Source organism: Rhagoletis pomonella, unplaced genomic scaffold (genome assembly GCF_013731165.1).
Source record: "Rhagoletis pomonella isolate Grant_MI unplaced genomic scaffold, Rhpom_1.0 Rhpom_scaffold_00006, whole genome shotgun sequence".
NCBI lineage: Eukaryota > Metazoa > Arthropoda > Insecta > Diptera > Tephritidae > Rhagoletis > Rhagoletis pomonella.
The window spans coordinates 78,043,628-78,061,385 of NW_023458560.1; the positions used below are offsets into that span (position 1 = coordinate 78,043,628).

The 17,758-nt window shown below is 34.8% G+C and overlaps 1 protein-coding gene across 1 annotated transcript; it reads right to left on the bottom strand.

Moving 5' to 3' along the window:
* Positions 1-376: 376 nt before the first annotated feature.
* Positions 377-5,231, bottom strand: LOC118741372 (CLIP domain-containing serine protease 2-like). The gene is made up of 5 exons (XM_036473323.1): positions 4,889-5,231; positions 4,476-4,726; positions 3,934-4,130; positions 792-884; positions 377-730 (listed from the first exon to the last, which is right to left on the bottom strand). The coding sequence occupies exons 1-5, from the start codon at positions 5,120-5,122 to the stop codon at positions 408-410; spliced, it is 1,098 nt and encodes a 365-aa protein (XP_036329216.1). The 5' UTR covers positions 5,123-5,231; the 3' UTR covers positions 377-407.
* Positions 5,232-17,758: the final 12,527 nt, after the last annotated feature.

Genomic DNA, 17,758 nt, shown 5'->3' on the forward strand with positions numbered 1-17,758 from the left:
ACCTCAATATATCAGGATTACGCTCCACATACACTTCACATATCCATGCAAATGCTCCAGCATTAGTGTGCGTTAGGTGGCTGTGTTTGTTTAACTGTCCTTACCCTTGGCATCTAAATTTATTATGTGGTCTTTTGCGTCTACAGAAAATATTATTTTACATTTTTCATTCGCTTACAAATGCGGGAGATCTATGCAACGGCGTAGCCTATTCTTTTTGAAACTTAACAAAATAAATATTAATAGTTTTTGGTTAAAAAAAGGTTACAGGATTCTAAAGAATTGTTTTGTAAGAAACTATTATTAAGTTAGCTATGTATGTTGATTAGCTATGTACTTCAATATGTGAGTACATAAATTAAAAAAACAAAATTACTTTAATTTTAAATTTTAAAGAGTGTTTATTTTCACAGCTCTATGCTGAATGCAATCCAATCAAAGAAGGACGCAATATTTGTATATAACGCCGGTGTATTCTTTTTCGTGCCACACTGATGATAGCCCAGCGATATAACACCAACTTGAACATAACGAAATTTACGTTCACTAGCATGACCCTCTACGCGAACGTACAGGGGTCCACCGGAATCGCCGTCGCAGGTGTCTTCCCCTTCAATGCCACGCGTACAGAGTTTTGTGTTGTCCACACTGCGACGCCGATATACCGACTGACAGCTCTCGCGCGATATGATCGGTATGTTAGCTTCACGATGCACATTCGAAAAGGTTGCTGGGGAAAGGAGGGAGGATATCAACTTGCAAAGAATATTAGTAATGCGTCGCTTTCTTACAATTCTCTGTAGAACCCCAGCCGCTTATAATGCCCCATTCTTTTTCGAACACTTGGTTCTGGTATTCCGGTATGCAGATGGGCTTTACGCTGCCTAAAGGATTGCGGAACGGTAGAAATTCAGAGTTTTAGTAAATACTTAATTCCTCTATTATATGTTTGAGACCGTGAGAGCAACAGTGGCCTAGCCCACTTTTTTTTGTACTTACCTAATTCAAATAGTTTCAAATGTGATAAATTCAATAACAACAGTCGCTCATTAGGAATAGCGAACTTTCTTTTAAAATTGTATCACATTTGAAACTCTTTTAAGAAGTTAACTACAACAAGTAAGAAAGTCTAAGTTCGGGCGGAGCCGAACATTAAATACCCGGCGCAAGTATTAAATATATGTTTTCCACCTTTCCGAAAGCTACCGCTACATGATAACCCGGGGTGTATCAATTTTGAGTAAATTAGCGTCCTTAAATTTCGAAATATTGAAGTTTCAAGCATTTCTGAAATTTACCGTTATATGAAAAGCGGCCGTAATTTTAGTCCGATTTCAATAATTTTCAACGTTTTGCTTCTGTGTGGCAAGTACAATAACCACACCGGGTGTGGTACAAATTGGTAGAACGGTTACCGGTATACATATATGTGATCATAAGTGGGCGGTGCCACGCCCGTTTTCCAAAATTTTACCACAAGCGTATTTCTTGGTAAAGAATTGTTGCAAGCGTCAATTTTGAATAAATTAGCTTTAATATTTACTGATTTATCGAAGATTTTCTATTTCTCTAAATTACCTTTATATGGGATGTGGGCGTGGTTATCGTCCGATTTGAAAAATTTTCGGCCATTTAGTATGCTGTACCAAGGCCAACATCTGTGCCAAGTTTGGAAGAAATTGGTGCACCGGTTACCAAGATATACACATGTAACCATAAGTGGGCGTGGCTGCGCCCATTTTCTAAAAATTTATAATAATCTTATTTTTCGTCTGAAAATTATTGTAAATATCAATTTTGAATGAATTGTCTTCAGTAGTTACTAAAATATCGCAGTTTTCGTATTTCTGGAAATTACCGTTATATGGGAGGTGGGCGTGGTTACAGTCCGATTTCGCCCATTTTCAATACCATCCGTCCTACGCCAGAAAGAAGTGCAGATACCAAGTTTCGTTAAGATATCTCAATTTTTACTCGAGTTATCGTGTGCACAGACGGACGGACGGACGGACGGACGGACAGACAGTCACCGCTTAATCCATTTCTCTTTTCATTCTGATCATTTATGTATACATTTGTCTATATCTATCTCGATTCGTTTTGCCTGTTACAAATAACCGTTATGTGAACAAAGTTATAATACCCTTGTGCACAAGTGCGCTCGGGTATAAAAATGGAGTCATCTCATGGCAATGGAGTAAGTTATCTTTAATTTATAACATATTTAACTTATTAAAGATCTTTTTTAATTCAGTGCAAAACTAAGCGTGTCCGGGGAAAACCAAACCATGTGTGGACAGTGTCGGAAGAGAAGTCCCTAATTGATTTTCTTTTAGAAAACCGCCTATTTGAGGTTGTAACACATTCAGATCCCAATTGTTTGATTTCGGAACTCCTAGATGGACACTTCGGCGATTTGCCAACAACACAAGCATATTCAACCTAAAAGTTTCATCGATCTCTTCCTCCTCATCTTCATCGCCTAACAAAAATGCACCAAATAAATTTAAAAAACTCATAAATGAGTTATTTGACGACTCACTTCCTTCCATCGTTGCGTCCTGCGCGTACTTCTCGCAAATCGCAGCCATTAATTTGCTTTTCTCGCTTCTTCTGGGCATTAGAAACTTTCTAAAGCTGTTTTAATAATTTGGTTTTGTCAAATATAATTGTTAAAATATCGTACAATAGCACACGAAAAAGTATGGGAAGCTCACAAGTTTCATTTTACAACTGTTCTAAAAAAATAGTACAAAAGAGCAAATATGACAAATAGCACGACTTGTGAACTCCCTAAGTATGTTCAGTTATACTTGATAGGATAAAGTTATACAGCTATAAGTGGGCGCTACCACGCCCATTTTCTAAAATTCCATAATAATCATATTTTAAGAGATTATTGTGAGTATTATTTGAGGGCGATTAATTGAGTAAATTAGCGCCCTTAAATTTTGAGTTATCGAAATTTCAAGCATTTCTGTAATTTACCGTTATATGAAAAGTAGGCGTAATTTTAGTCCGATTTCAATAATTTTCAATGTTTTGTGGCAAGCACAATAACCGTACCGAGTTACAAATTGGTAGAACGGTTACCGAGATAAATATATGTGATCATAAGTGGGCGGTGCCACGCCCATTTTCCAAAATTTTATCATAAACGTATTTCTTGGTAAAGAATTGCTGCAAGCATCGATTTTGAATAAATTTGCTTTAATATTTACTGATTTATCGAGGATTTCGTATTTCTCGAAATTACCATTATATGGGATGTGGGCGTGGTTATTGTCCGATTTTAAAAATTTTCGGCCATTTGGTATGCTGTACCAGGGCCAACAACTGTGCCAAGTTTGGAAGAAATTGGTGCAGCGGTTACCAAGATATACACATGTAACCATAAGTAGGCGTGGCTACGCCCATTTGCCAAAATTTTTTAATATTCTTATTTTTCGTCTAAAACTCATTGTAAATATAAATTTTGAATGAATTATCTTCAGTAGTTACTAAAATATCGCAGTTTTCGTATTTTTGAAAATTACCGTTATATGGGAGGTAGGCGTGGTTATTGTCCTATTTTGCCCATTTTCAATACCATCCGTCCTACGCCCGAAAGAAGTGCACGTACCAAGTTTCGTTAAGATATCTCAATTTTTACTCGAGTTATCGTGTGCACAGACGGACAGACGGACGGACGGACGGACGGACAGACAGTCACCGCTTAATCGATTTCTTTTTTCATTCTGATCATTTATGTATACATTTGTCTATATCTATCTCGATTCGTTTTGCCTGTTACAAACAACCGTTATGTGAACAATGTTATAATACCCTTGTGCACAAGTGCGCTCGGGTATAAAAAAAATTAAATTGTGGGTTAGGCCACTTCAGCTCTCTTGGCCTCACATATGTATGTATAGTATATGCGTAGATATGTACTTGAAAATAAAATTCGCCTCTCCAATCGTAGTAAGGCTATATCATTGTTGTAGTTCGTTGCTGAATATCCCGGCTGCTTAATCAACTTTTCAATGCCAACATCTTGCGGCGGCGCTAGACAATGCTCTTCACCCAGCTCATCCAATTCACAATCGACAGTAACGTTAATGTTGTGCTCGCCCAAACGAACACCAGAACTGGAAAAAATCAGATGATCTGATATAAGTACTATTTATAAATACCTTCATAATCACAGCTATGCGAATATGTGTATGTACATATCGCACACCGTCTTCGAAAGAGTCACAACTCAAAATTTGGAATTTTTGAGATTATGCGCTAAAAATGTACGCAGGGCTTTTATTTACCTTTCAGCAAAATCTGGAGCGAATTTTTGTTATAATTTGTTAAAAAATATGAATACCATGTGCTAAGAAATAGTTTTTCGCATTTTCTGACGAACATATTATTTTGAGTTGTGACTCTTTTGAAGACGGTGTGCGATATGTATGTACATAAATTTGTAAACAGAAATTCCTTACAGATACGCTTTTACGCAATGCGCTGCTGTCAACACATAACGATTCGTTATCAAAGTACCGCCGCATTGGAATTTATGACCGCGATTATAGATGAGTAGGACGGCCCAGGGATGAGCGAGGAAAGTGCTCTCGGAACCGAAAGAGATTCGCTTGCGAGAATTATCACCACAAGCTTGATTGCGAAGTATTTCAACGCCAAGTGAATCGAAAGAGCGCACGGAATCGAAGTCCAGGTCACAGCAGACAATGCGCTGAAAGGAAATTTAAAGAGAATTTTTTATACCATTCCTAAAAAATTATCAAAGCCGCTTGAAGTGTTAAGCAGAAATTGGGTTTTCGTTCCGAAGAAAACCGAGGGATCTCTTCAAATACATTTCGAAACCAATATTATTTCTTTATTTAATACCAATTACCTTTTTGAAATCCACAAAACTCATTTCAAGAAATTTCCTGTGGTCTGTTGTCAATTTCAAGCCATATTCATTTAAAAATTCGACCATTGGTTTGCAGTCGCTTAGCGGCAACTGATCTCCTAAGACGCCGAAAGGTGTAACACAGCTGTTGGATGCTTCAGAGTAGGCGGATAGGTTAAATACAAATACCACCAAATTACATAGAATTAAACGCAAATAAAAACTTTGAGACATTTCAAATGCTGCTTACGCACATACAGCAGCTTCTAGCAAAATTTAAAATATTAGTAACTTCACTGTTCCAGCGTCAATCCAGAACTGTTTGCAATGTTTTCAATGAGTAAATAATCAAACGCGCATTACGTAGTCAAGTGCGCATAATTGCGAAACTTGAAAAGGCGGTTTATCAGCAGCAGTCTAACCGCATCTTGTAGCTGATCGGAGAGGAAGCGATAATGACCGGCAAAATTAATATAAAAAGAAATTGTAAATACATAAATACTTACGGTCACTCCCAAAATTGTATATGGCTAAAATTTTTTTTGTTACAAAAAATAATTTGAATTTTTTCACAACTTGTTTACTATTCTAAATTGTAATATATAAAAAAAAAAATCTTTCATTTCAATGATTATACACGGTTAAAAATTTCTGTTTTAATTTTAAACTTTTTGGACTACATATATGACAAAACTGCATAAATTCAGTTTCAAATACAAACCTTCTAAATTTAAAAAAAGAGGGCACATATGTTATAATTTTAAACCCAAACATTTTCATAATTAAGAATAAAAAATTAAAAATCTTAAATTTCATGCTCCGTCTGATGGGGATTGAACCCGGCCAGCCTTGGTAGCAACCAATTGTATCAAGCATCTTTGCACGCTCAGCTGCAGCCACGCATGTAAATGTGCTTTCATATGTTGAGTTTGAATCAACACCACATTTCGCTGTGTGCAAACATTTTCTATTTCGGTTTAGATTTTAAACCAAATTTTCTATATACGAAACCTAGAAACTAGAATTAAAACATTCTGGCTTGATTTTTGAACCACGAACTTTTTGGACTAAATTTCAAACCAGAATATATTAAAAATTGCTTAAAACTATAGACTGGTTAAAAAGTAGACTATAAAAGATTAAAAACAAAGGCAGTAATCCCAGCGCGGTTCAAAAATTAAACCCAAATTTTTGACCGCGTACACATTCTTCAAAGGCTACTGACAAATTAATATAGGATGATATTCTGGTCTCTTAAAATGCATACATTTCTGGCGTGGAGGAGACACGAGGAACGTTAAAATATATGTAAGTAGAGAAAGTTTGTAAAGTGAGTAATTTTTGTATATCGCTAGCTTAGAAAGAAAAGTTGCTAAGTCCCATTTTAAAAATTTTACAGGAGAGGAAAAAATCTTCATATAGCCATTTTCTTTAACTATCTCGAAAGATTTTGAATCAAACATTTTGCGCGTTTAAAGCAAAGCAAAACTCCATAAGAATCAGAAGGATTCGCTATTTATTAAAAGATGTCGTATTATTTTCGCCTCATCGGATTTGTGGTGCTTCTTTTGGACTTAGCAAATTTTCCTTTTATTGCTTATGAAGAGGAAAAAATAAAACAAGTACCTTTATATTTTTCCAAACGATGCGTAGTCAACTTCTCTAGCCTCCTATATCAAAATATGAGTTTTCATAAAAAGTGGACTTACCAACTTTTCACTCTAAGTTAGCGATATATAAAATAGTTAGTTAAGATGTGGTCTTGCAAATTACTCCTTAAAAAAACTCAAGGGAAGGTTTCGAGCTTTTTAGAGAAATGTTTGTGCTTCCGACATATTAGTATTGTTTAATGAGCTGCGGCTGGGTCAAGATATCTCACAAAATTTTGTTTCATGACAATTTTCTTGCTCTAACTTACTGTACTTTTTGTTTCATGACCCTGCGGTAAATGAGACTAGTGCAACTGATAGCACGATTTCCGGCACCAGCTTTTTAGATGGAGTAACTTAGAGCAAGCAAACACACTCACACGCACACTTTACAATTAGGAATTTCTATCTGAAAAGTATTTTATGAGATTTCTTTTCTGACTTGCTCTAACTTGAATCTATTTACATAAGTTAGTAATGGAAAATTTGAAGATATCCATAATATTTTGGACGGAAGAATCTCCCTAGTGTATCCTGCCTTATGTGTGCTTTTAACTGAGTGTAAGTTTTAAGTGGCTAGAAAATATGGTTGATTTTGACAATTTTTTTTGTTGACGATGCTAGGCATTCTCTTCCATATAAAAAAATTGTCGGGCACACTTTGTATGGGAAAATATTCGTTACACCGTCAGCAAAAAAAAATCTTAAAAATCAATGGTATTTTGTAGCCAATTGAAACTTGCACTTTATTATCCTAAAATTGAATGGGCTACAAAACTGCATACCAGAAATTTTTCTAAAAACTCTGAATAAAAATTTTAAACATGTTGTGAAAATTTGTCGAATTTTTATAATTTTTGTATAAAGTTTGAAAAGGGGATTTATATTGTGCTTGTTATATAGCTAGCCAGGCATTTATAAAAAAACATTAAGCCTAAAATAAACCATGGAAATATAGCCAAAACTCTTCAAAGTAAGGTGAGTCTATTCTAATGACCGCCAGTGTATGTTAAGTTATCTATTGAATATTACTCCCTTGAAAAGGGGATTTATATTGTGCTTGTTATATAGCTAGCCAGGCATTTATAAAAAAACATTAAGCCTAAAATAAACCATGGAAATATAGCCAAAACTCTTCAAAGTAAGGTGAGTCTATTCTAATGACCGCCAGTGTATGTTAAGTTATCTATTGAATATTACTCAATCGGTAGCAGCCAAGAATAGCAACTGCTACTTCAGAAATAAAGGTACTTTTTTATACGTTTAGCTTACCCAAACACACATACATAAATGTCTCAACAAAGTAAAGCGTTGAAGAGATATGCAAGGCCATTGAACTATGAGAAACACATTTTCATAAATATATACTTTTGTATATGTATTTACATAAAATATGAGGGAGGTATAAAAATAAATAAATAAATATTTGTAATTAACGTGGGAAGGAAAATAAACAAATAACTGCCAGAAAGTCAGATAGCAAAATGAAGTAGTATGCTAGCAGAACTTTTAAACGCTTTAAGCCAAAACTGAATCAAACTTAATATAAAGCATGTGAATGCATGTAAACCAGTATATATATACATAAGTATGCTTGCATATTTGTTGGTAAATCTTAAAAAAAAAAAACATTTCAAAAGTATATACCAACAATTATCCAAGTACATAAAAATATCCAGTACATATGTACATAGTTTGAAGGTATGTATGTATGTATCGATGTACATACAAAAATATGTCCATACAATGTATGTATGTATGTGCAATTGTAGAAAACTTTACTCCTAGCCACATAGCCAGACGAACAAGCGAGCTAATTGAATTCGCCTGCAACCTTTGCTGCACTTTCATTTGTAGCAGAGACTGTTACTCACGCACACACACACACACACACACACTCGTGCATCCATGCGTTTGAATATGCCACCAACACTAGTGGAAATTGGGTTTGCTAGCATTTACCAACATAGAAGAGCTTGCAGCAGAAGCAACCATCGCACCAGTGTTGCCGTTTTAGCCCTTTGGTGGCTAGATTTAGCTACCACATACTTTTTTTGGCCACATAAATTTAAAATTGCCCCTAGCCCTTTTTTTAGCCCTTCTTAGAGTTTATTCATACTTGGCATGAAAAATTTGTATATGCTTAATTTGATCTAAATTTTTTGTTCATCTATGTAAGAGATGAATTTTTAAACTAAGAATGACTGATATATATCTATACCTTAGACTGCATCACTCCCCATACAAAAAAAAAAATTGGTACTATTTTTCCATTGGAATTATAAAATCTATTATATTTTAAGACGTCCACCAAAATATTTCGAAAAAATATTAAGATTTAAGTGAGCTGGACCGATTTGAAAATACCTCCAAAAATGGAGTTTTTTATGAATAAAAATAGTTTCTTAAAGATTTTTTCTAAAAAATCCCCTCAAATGACGAAACGGTTTAAGCTTAAAATATTTGCATAAGAACATTTAAAAAAAAAATTGAACGGAATCGTAATGATGAGATTTTTGATGCTGTTTTTTTTAACTTTTTTCAAAGATTGGTATAGGAAAAACTTGAATAACTCAACCTAAACTCTTCCGATTTAGACTTAAGTGGTGTCAATGGAAAGGTATTTTCCCTTTTATTTCTTTGCTAATAAACTCATTCAAAGGATGGAAGAGAAAGGTAGGATGAACGAACTTCTTTCAAAGTTGAATTAAGTTGTATTGGTATTCGAAAAAACAAGATGGGATACGAATGTCGTTTTTTTGGCCAGAAATAAAAACAGAGTGAAAATACCCTCTACTGTGATCCCATAAGTCTACATCAGAACATTTTTGGCGCAATTATTCAAGTTTTTCGTAAACCAATCTTTGAAAAAAGTAAAAAAAAACAGCATCAAAAATCTCATTCTTACGATTCCGTTGAAAAGGTTTTTAAAGATTTTTATGCAGATTTTTTAAGCTTAATCTAATTTGTCATCTGAGGGGACTTTTATCAAACAGTTTTTTAAGAAACTATTTTTATTCATAAAAAACTTAATTTTTGGAGGTATTTTCTAATCGGTCCAGCTCGCTTAAATCTTAATATTTTTCCGAAATATTTTGGTGGACGTCTTTAAATATAATAGATTTTATAATCCGGGCGGAAAAACCGCAACTTTTTTTGGTGATGCAGTCTAATATACATATATTTATTGTATATTCCTTACGTTTTTATACTACTATAGTTTAAAGTAGATAAGTTTACGGCCCTTAATATGTGTATGTTCTTGTGGTGTGATTGTACCAGCTGCTGGTGCGACTTCAAAAACTATTTGAAAATTTTATGATTGTAATGATTTGATGAAATTAGCTCAATTTTCTAAGTAAAAACTATTTTGGCGGAAATTTCTTGCCCTATATGGGTCAAAGCCGTGTTTGTGGAAGATTAAGTTCACGATATTGCAGTTGCGAAAAAAACAATGTTTAACAAAATGGTAGAAAAATTATGAAATTTTGGATCTAATCATTTCAATCTTTTCTCGACCTCATTTGTAAAGAAATAATATTGTACCAGCATGCTGGTAAATTATATGCTTCGAGTCTGATGGTACAATCACTTGATGGAGCCAGCAAGCTGGTGTCGTATATTTCCCCTTTTATACAAAAAGGTTTTTGGTTGGATAAAATCTTAGGTTTTTTCCAGACTTCATTGTTTTTCTATACCATTACTTGTTGAAAATGTTTGCGTGTACACTTATATATGTATATGTAAGTAAAAAATTTAGCTACCATTTTTAGCCACAACGACTTTTTTTAGCTCTTTTTTAGCCCTTTTTTTAACGGAATTTGGCTACCGCTAAAAATGATTCGCGGCAACACTGCATCGCACAAAGTCAAGTCTAGGCCATTTGTAATGAGGCATTTCCGGTGCTGTGTGAGCGAGCGATGGCAAACTCTGTAGAAGAGGAAATGACGGGAATAGAGGAAGTCGGCGGCATAAGGGCGTTGCCAGAGCATCCGCTGGAAAAGTTGACGTTGAATACACAGAGAAAATTGTAGAAAAATTTAATATGAGGGAAAATAGTAAAGGGGTTAAAATTTAATGGTATGGAAAGAAATTCGAAGAAATTAAATTAAATGTATGAAAATAAAGTGAAATGGAATAGAGTAGAACGAAATGAATATAAAAGGAATTGAATGAAATGGAATGCAATGAAATGAAATAATGAATAAAAACTAAATAAAAAAATGCAAAGTAACGGTATTAATTGAAAAGAAACGTAAAGAGTTGAAAACAAATGGTATTCATGAAATGAAAATAGAACTAGTGAAATTATTTTCAAAATCATAGTTAAAGAGTACTTCTCTAGGCTTTCAAATAACATACGATCTCAAAATATGAGCCGCTCTTCCTTATTACCAAAGCTGGATTCGCACCTCGCTCAAAAGTTGCTCATACGCAGGGCGGCAGAAACCAAGTTACTCATACCTAATATGACCAACTGTACTTCTTTCGGAAGTACAGTACTTCTTTTTGATCCTTTCTGTGCTTCTTTGCAATATTTTGTACTACCTTTTAAGTTTACCCCTTGAATACAAAGTCGCTGGCGGAAAGCTGGTATTTTTAGAAAAATTTGATTCATCCTCCGCTATGCCAGTTAGACCATATGTATTTTAGTTAAGCTACCCGGTATTAGCAATCTTTTTGCTAACGCGATTTTCCAGTTCTCTCACACATGAAAACTAATTCCTAAAATAGGAAAACTCATTTTCCGAACCTCATCAAAAATATGTTTTTAAAATATCAAACTTCAGATGCCTTTTTTTTGTTTCAGTGCAGCAATTTAAACAAAGTTAAATGCGGAAAATTGTGTTATTATACCACAACATGGTCATTGACTTCTCCAACTGACTAATGCAAATGAGTTTGCCCGTCACTCGACTACTTTTCTCGCTACGAGAACCCCAACAATTGTAGATACGCAATGCAAGTGCATAACTACATACATACATACATACAAATGAAGGTTCGCACAGAGGTCATTGAAGGTAAGCATAGCTAAAGTAAGTCAGTATGCATTCGCAGGTATTTAACGCTTCGAATCGGACTAGCTGCACTACTGGGCGCTAAGAGGTAAAATTTTTAACCACTAAGTGGAGTAGTTAAATGTTTTACCTAATAAGTGGCAAAAAAAAAATCAATAGAACTCCAATTAAAATACCCAACGGCCGAATACCATTCAGCACTAAATATTTGCCCATTACATGGTAGATTTGTGCAATTACTAATCGCGTTAATACGTATCAAGTATATTTGTAGGCAATATTATTTTTTGTTTTGCTATGCTTCCCCATATACCATACCTTCTTCTGCCTTTCTTCTGCCAATCAATAAACTATCCGCACCTAAAAACCCCCTTGCTGCACGTTCTTATCCTTTAGCAGTAAAAGCATTGACCAGAGATTGCATACATACATCTGATTTAATTAGCTTGCGGGTAGCATAACCATGTGTTGGAGTGTTTTTAACCGACTTCCAAAAAAGGAGGAGGTTATCAGTTCGTCGGAATATTTTTTTTTTTTTTTTTTTTGTATGTATGTTACCGCATAACTTTGGACCACGTCAACCGATTTCGATAATTCTTTTTGCATCGGAAAGGTAGTGTCTCAGAGGTGGTCCCGTACTAATCTGGTTAAGATCCGATCAGCGGATCATGAGATATATATATATATTTTTTTTTGCTAAAAATTACTAGTTGTTTTTAATCTGTGATCCTTGGAGGTGCAGAAAGCGCAACGCTGAGTTAAGTTCAACTAGCCACCCTTTTTTATTTGCTTCATTTGCTCGATTTGCTTGATTCGCTTTTATTTTAAGGATTTCCATGACCGCTTATGAGCTTCATACAATCGCTTATATTTTATGTGTGTGCATGTACGAGCATGCTTTGAGACCTACAGAGCACGAACGATTTTTTTTACCCTTTGAGTGCTCGCGTAATAATAGCATCTTTTCATAAAAATTTTCGTAATGGGCCTCCATTGCAATTGAATTGCAATTAATAGTTCGTTATGCTTTGGTATTGTGTGGAAAACTTGGTTAGTATTATAGGTAATTGCGAACGTACATATTCAGTGCATACAAACAATCAAAGGCACATCATTACTTCTCGTCAGTCGTTTTATAAGCAACAAAAGGCTTTAGAGAACTAATTTTTTTAACAGCTTTTAGTCAAGTAAGTAAATTTCACATACGATGAACTACGAGTAATAAAGTTCCAAGGACTACGAATACATTTATTGGAGTCTATAAAAGCTTGGATTATTCTACAAAAATAGAAGAAGAATAGGAATGGAACCCCAAGTAGTTTATTCCATCGTGTCAGTAAGAATGGGATATTTATTCGCCCTGCGTGAAAACCAAGCGGACAGTGTCCTGTAAATATTCCCACCAGAATACAAATTTACGGTTTTTTGAGCCCAAGAAAATCAAATGGTCGTCTTCTGTTACATCAGCCTCGGAAAGACCATGTAACTGTACTTGTCCTAGTTTCAGCCCAGCATGTCTTGGCGATATCCATTTTTATGAAGTCAATTAAATTCCTTTCGTCTTTTCTTATTGCGACTGACCCATCGGTACGCTTCCAAGCAAAGTCAACCGCAACGTAATATCACTATATTCCATTTAAGTTTGACCAGAAAATAATCACACCCAACTGAAAGCTATGTAAGGCTCTCTCCAACCAGCTTTGAGCATATCTTGAGCGAGCTTAAAGTCTCAATAACCGCCTGACTATGATGAGCTTATTGTTGCCAGTCTGGTCAGGCAAGGAACGCTGCCATCAGAGTTGAAGTCGAAGCCTTAAGCGCCAAATTTCCCAAAGTCTGGCGTATTAAGTTGTAGATTGGAATTGGTCTTAAATATCCCATCGACTACCTTGTTGTCCGATCCAGCTATCTGTATAGCGTAGTCTGTTTTAGTCCATTTAACCTAACGGAGACTCCACAAAATATTAATGGCTAACTAGGGTTTCATTGAGCAAGCCGGTAGCCTCAAGGCAGAGTCTCCATCCCTTACCTACATGTTTCCTCTAGCAGTAGAGAGCCATCGATGACTTTTTCGCTCTTTTTCCACAATGTTAGGCACCTAAGTCAGCTGCTGATCTATAATCAAGTACTAATCTCTAAGCTTCAGGCGAATGCCACCTACATATATACTAGGGGAGGAGTTGTGTGAATAAACCGTTTTCCCCTAATTTCGCTTTTCGCAGACCAGCTAGGCAGCATCTTCAAGTACCCTTGCATCCGCTCATGGAGGGTATCCACACATTTACTAAAAGATAAATTAGCTACCTAATGTTGTAAATTATATGGATTGTTGAATTCAGTTCTAGGAAGATAACTCAATGAGATTTGCATATACACTATTACAGGAATAATATGCGGTTAAATGTTTCGGTATACATGTATAAACATCTGTATATAATATAATATAATATAATATACGTACATATATGTATGTATTTAAAAAAAAAATCTCCACATGAACTGGTTTTTGGTCCTTCAAAACTTTGCGCTTTATCACTCGTATAGCTCTAACAATAATAAAAGCTCACAGCTCATAGAAACGCTTGCGCTGTTACAGCCAAGGGATGTTGGGCTCGGGGGAAATAACTATGCAAGAATGGCATGCTGTTGTCACCTGTTAAGCTCATTTATATTTATAATTTTTCATTTTTAACATCGTATACTTTCAGCTGTTTATACCTATTAACTTACTCACGTACATATATACTTATTACACCGTTGGCAAATAACTGAAATTACGGTTAGCGTTCTGAGCAATGTTTTTTGGTGTCAACTTGTAAAGTTGTTGTGGCATATTTTCGGTGCAGGAAATGTGATATGAGCAAAGTCTGTATTTATGTATGTATGTGTGTGTGTATGAAGGATCATCAGCTCCTAAAAGTATACTTCATATACATACATACATATGCACGTATTTTGTAAAATAAAAATAAAGTGTTGGAAAAACATATTTTGTCAGCAAGTGTCACAAAATTTCGAAATTCCTGTCATCGCTTAGCTCAAATTCTCCTGCTGGAAAAGGAAGAAATTTAATATCGCTGACTACGTAAATATGTACATACATATATACATATATCCAGCATCCATCTCACATATACATACATACACGCATTTGTTCACTGCATATAAAGTCCAATTAAAATAGCAAACGCTTGTCACAATGACGACAACCAACGATCAATCATCTGCTAGCTGACCATTAAAGGGGTAAAATTTTGCCCCTTAGGTATGGTTGTGAATTTCAGGCAAGAAACCACCGTGTGTGTGCGTGGGTGAGTGATGGCTGTTTCTCACAAAACTATGCTTTACGAAAGCAAGGCAACTACATACAGCAGGGTGTGAGGCGAAAATTAGGTTGGATGTAAGTTGGGCAGATTGATGTGTTGGATGAGCTGTGAACTGTGATTTAGATTTCAGTTTCCCTGTTATTGTTGTTACTACACGTATATATTTATTATATGTAAATGCGCTTATAGAAGTGTGTATCTTTGCTTTTGTATTTAATTGTGTTTACAAATTAATTGCTATAACAATTTGTTACAAATTGCAATAAACATTACACGGCGTGGTATTGTAATGAAATGCATGACATTTAAATAATTGCATTAGTTAAGGCGTGTCAACGTTATTCCATGATTTGTATTAATTACGCATTGTTTAGGTAACTTCGTTTTTGAATGTCCCAGAAGAGAAGTTCATTTGCAAGTTATATGTAGTATATAGGTAAATGAACAATGTACACGCATACATATGTACACTAAACCGTTCGTTAAAAATAAAATTTGGTTTGCCGGGCGGAAAAAGATGTATTTTGGTCTAAAATTAAGCTGTGCAAAATTTTATTCGAATATGATAACTCTAAGTACGTGCGCGTTGCATTTGAAAATTTAGAAAACCATATGCAGTCTGGGAAAAAAAATTTTAACAAAATAGTTGAAAGTCGTGAATTTTATAGTCATTTGCCATGTAAAATAACCTACACAATCTTAATATGAGGTCAAAAATTAAAAAAGTAGAATAGGTTTTAAGAATTTGCGAAATTATCGTTTTTTTCAAATTGCGAAAACAGCATTTTCAATTTTTTCCAAAAATATCCGGTTGTGATTATCACACCACAAAAAGATCTCCACCAGATTAAAGGTCTTTGAAATCCCTACGAACCTGCTATACAATGTTTTGCAATCAAATTATCAGTTTAAGAGTTATCTGCCAATTTATTAGTGAAATCGGACACAATTTTAAGTCGTATCGTTATTCTACTGTGAATTACACCTAAAAGCTGCAAACTTTTTGTTCTCATTACTATGCTATGTTAAAGCTTATTTAATTTCAAAGTCTACAGATCCAAATTTTTTGCAAATCGATTTGTAAATAGAAAAGTTATAGCAAATTTAGTAAATGACATTGGATTCAAGCAACGTATCGATACTGTACAGCACATTTGATTGTAAAATAAATTAAAATATCATTTCCAGTGGCATGTTATGCACATCGCAATTAGAACAAGTAAGAGCAGCGCTGTCTTCGGCTATGCCGAAGGCTTCATACCTTTCATGAATATCTGCAAATTTTACTTTGACAGATTACTGCTTTTGAATACATCTGCATACATCGATAGAGGAGTTACATACTTATATAAAAAATCGCATCTAAACAATCAGAGGTATGGAAGATATACTTTATATGGCACCAATCTAAGTGATTTTCACTGCTATGTGATCGGTATGTAAACCGGTAACACAATTTATTGGGTTTAGTTTCCTACATAAAGGAGATATATGGCAAAAACTGGTATCTGAACAATCAGTGCTGTAGGAGATAAAGCTTATACAGCATAGATTTTGATGATTTTCTCAGTAGACTTTGTATTATTATTTATAAAATATCTTACGAAATTTATCGGTTTTAGCTATTCAAATAAAGGAGTTTTACCGTAAAATCCCATATCTGAACAATCAGATGTATGGAAGATATATGTTGTAGTCATCCGATCCTTGTTATTTTCACTGTAAGTATTCTGTAAATAATGAGTGAAAGTGGTGCGAAATTTCATGTTCCTAGCTGCATAAATGGAGGAGTTATGATAAAAGACCTCATATCTGAACAATCAGTTGTATGGGGTCTGCAGGTTATAGTGACCCGACCTTTGTTATTTTCACTGTAAGTCTTCTGTTGATAACTATTGAAAACAGTGCGGAATTTCATGTTCCTAGCGATATAAATGGAGGAGTTATAACGAAAAATTTTATATCTGAACAATCAGTTGTATGGGGTCTATAGGTTATAGTGACCCGATCTTTGTAATTTTCACTGTAAGTATTCTGTTGATAATGGGTGCAAGTACTGCAAAATTTCATGTTCGTAGCTGCATAAATGGAGAAGTTACAACGAAAAATCCCATATCTGAACAATCAGTTGTATGGGAGCTATAGGTTATAGTGACCCGATCTTTGTAATTTTCACTGTAAGCATTCTGTTGATAATGGGTGCAAGTGCTGCGAAATTTCATGTTCGTAGCTGCGTAAATGGAGAAGTTATAACGAAAAATCTCATATCTGAACAATCAGTTGTATGGGAGCTATATGTTATAGTGGTCCGATTCTTCCGGTTCCGACAAATGATTAATACATTATAAAAATACACCCACCTACCAAATTTGATCCGGATATCTCGAAAACTGAGAGACTAGATTGCATACAAACAGACAGACAGACGGACAGACGGACAGACGGACAGACGGACAGACGGACAGACGGACAGACGGACAGACGGACATGGATAAATCAACTCAGCTCGACGTTCTGATCATATAAGTATACATTTTGATGGGTCTATCTCTTTTTGTTCTGGTACTTACAAACATCGGACCAAAGTTATAATACCATTTCATGCTCATGAAAGGTATAAAAACAGCTGACAATAGGTTTGTTTCATTAAGCAATAGTTTTAAATATTTTTTTAACAATTGTTACAAATTATCATGCTATGGCTAGCAAAAAAGTTGATAAAATAAGATAAATTGAGATAGCAAAATAACATTTGATTTTTAGATAAGGTTTGGAAGTTTCTGCGGGATACATTTATACTTGTAAAACTGAAACAATGGCGGTTTAATACGAAAAAACTGCAAAAAAATTTATAAAAAAGGGATAAATTTAGAG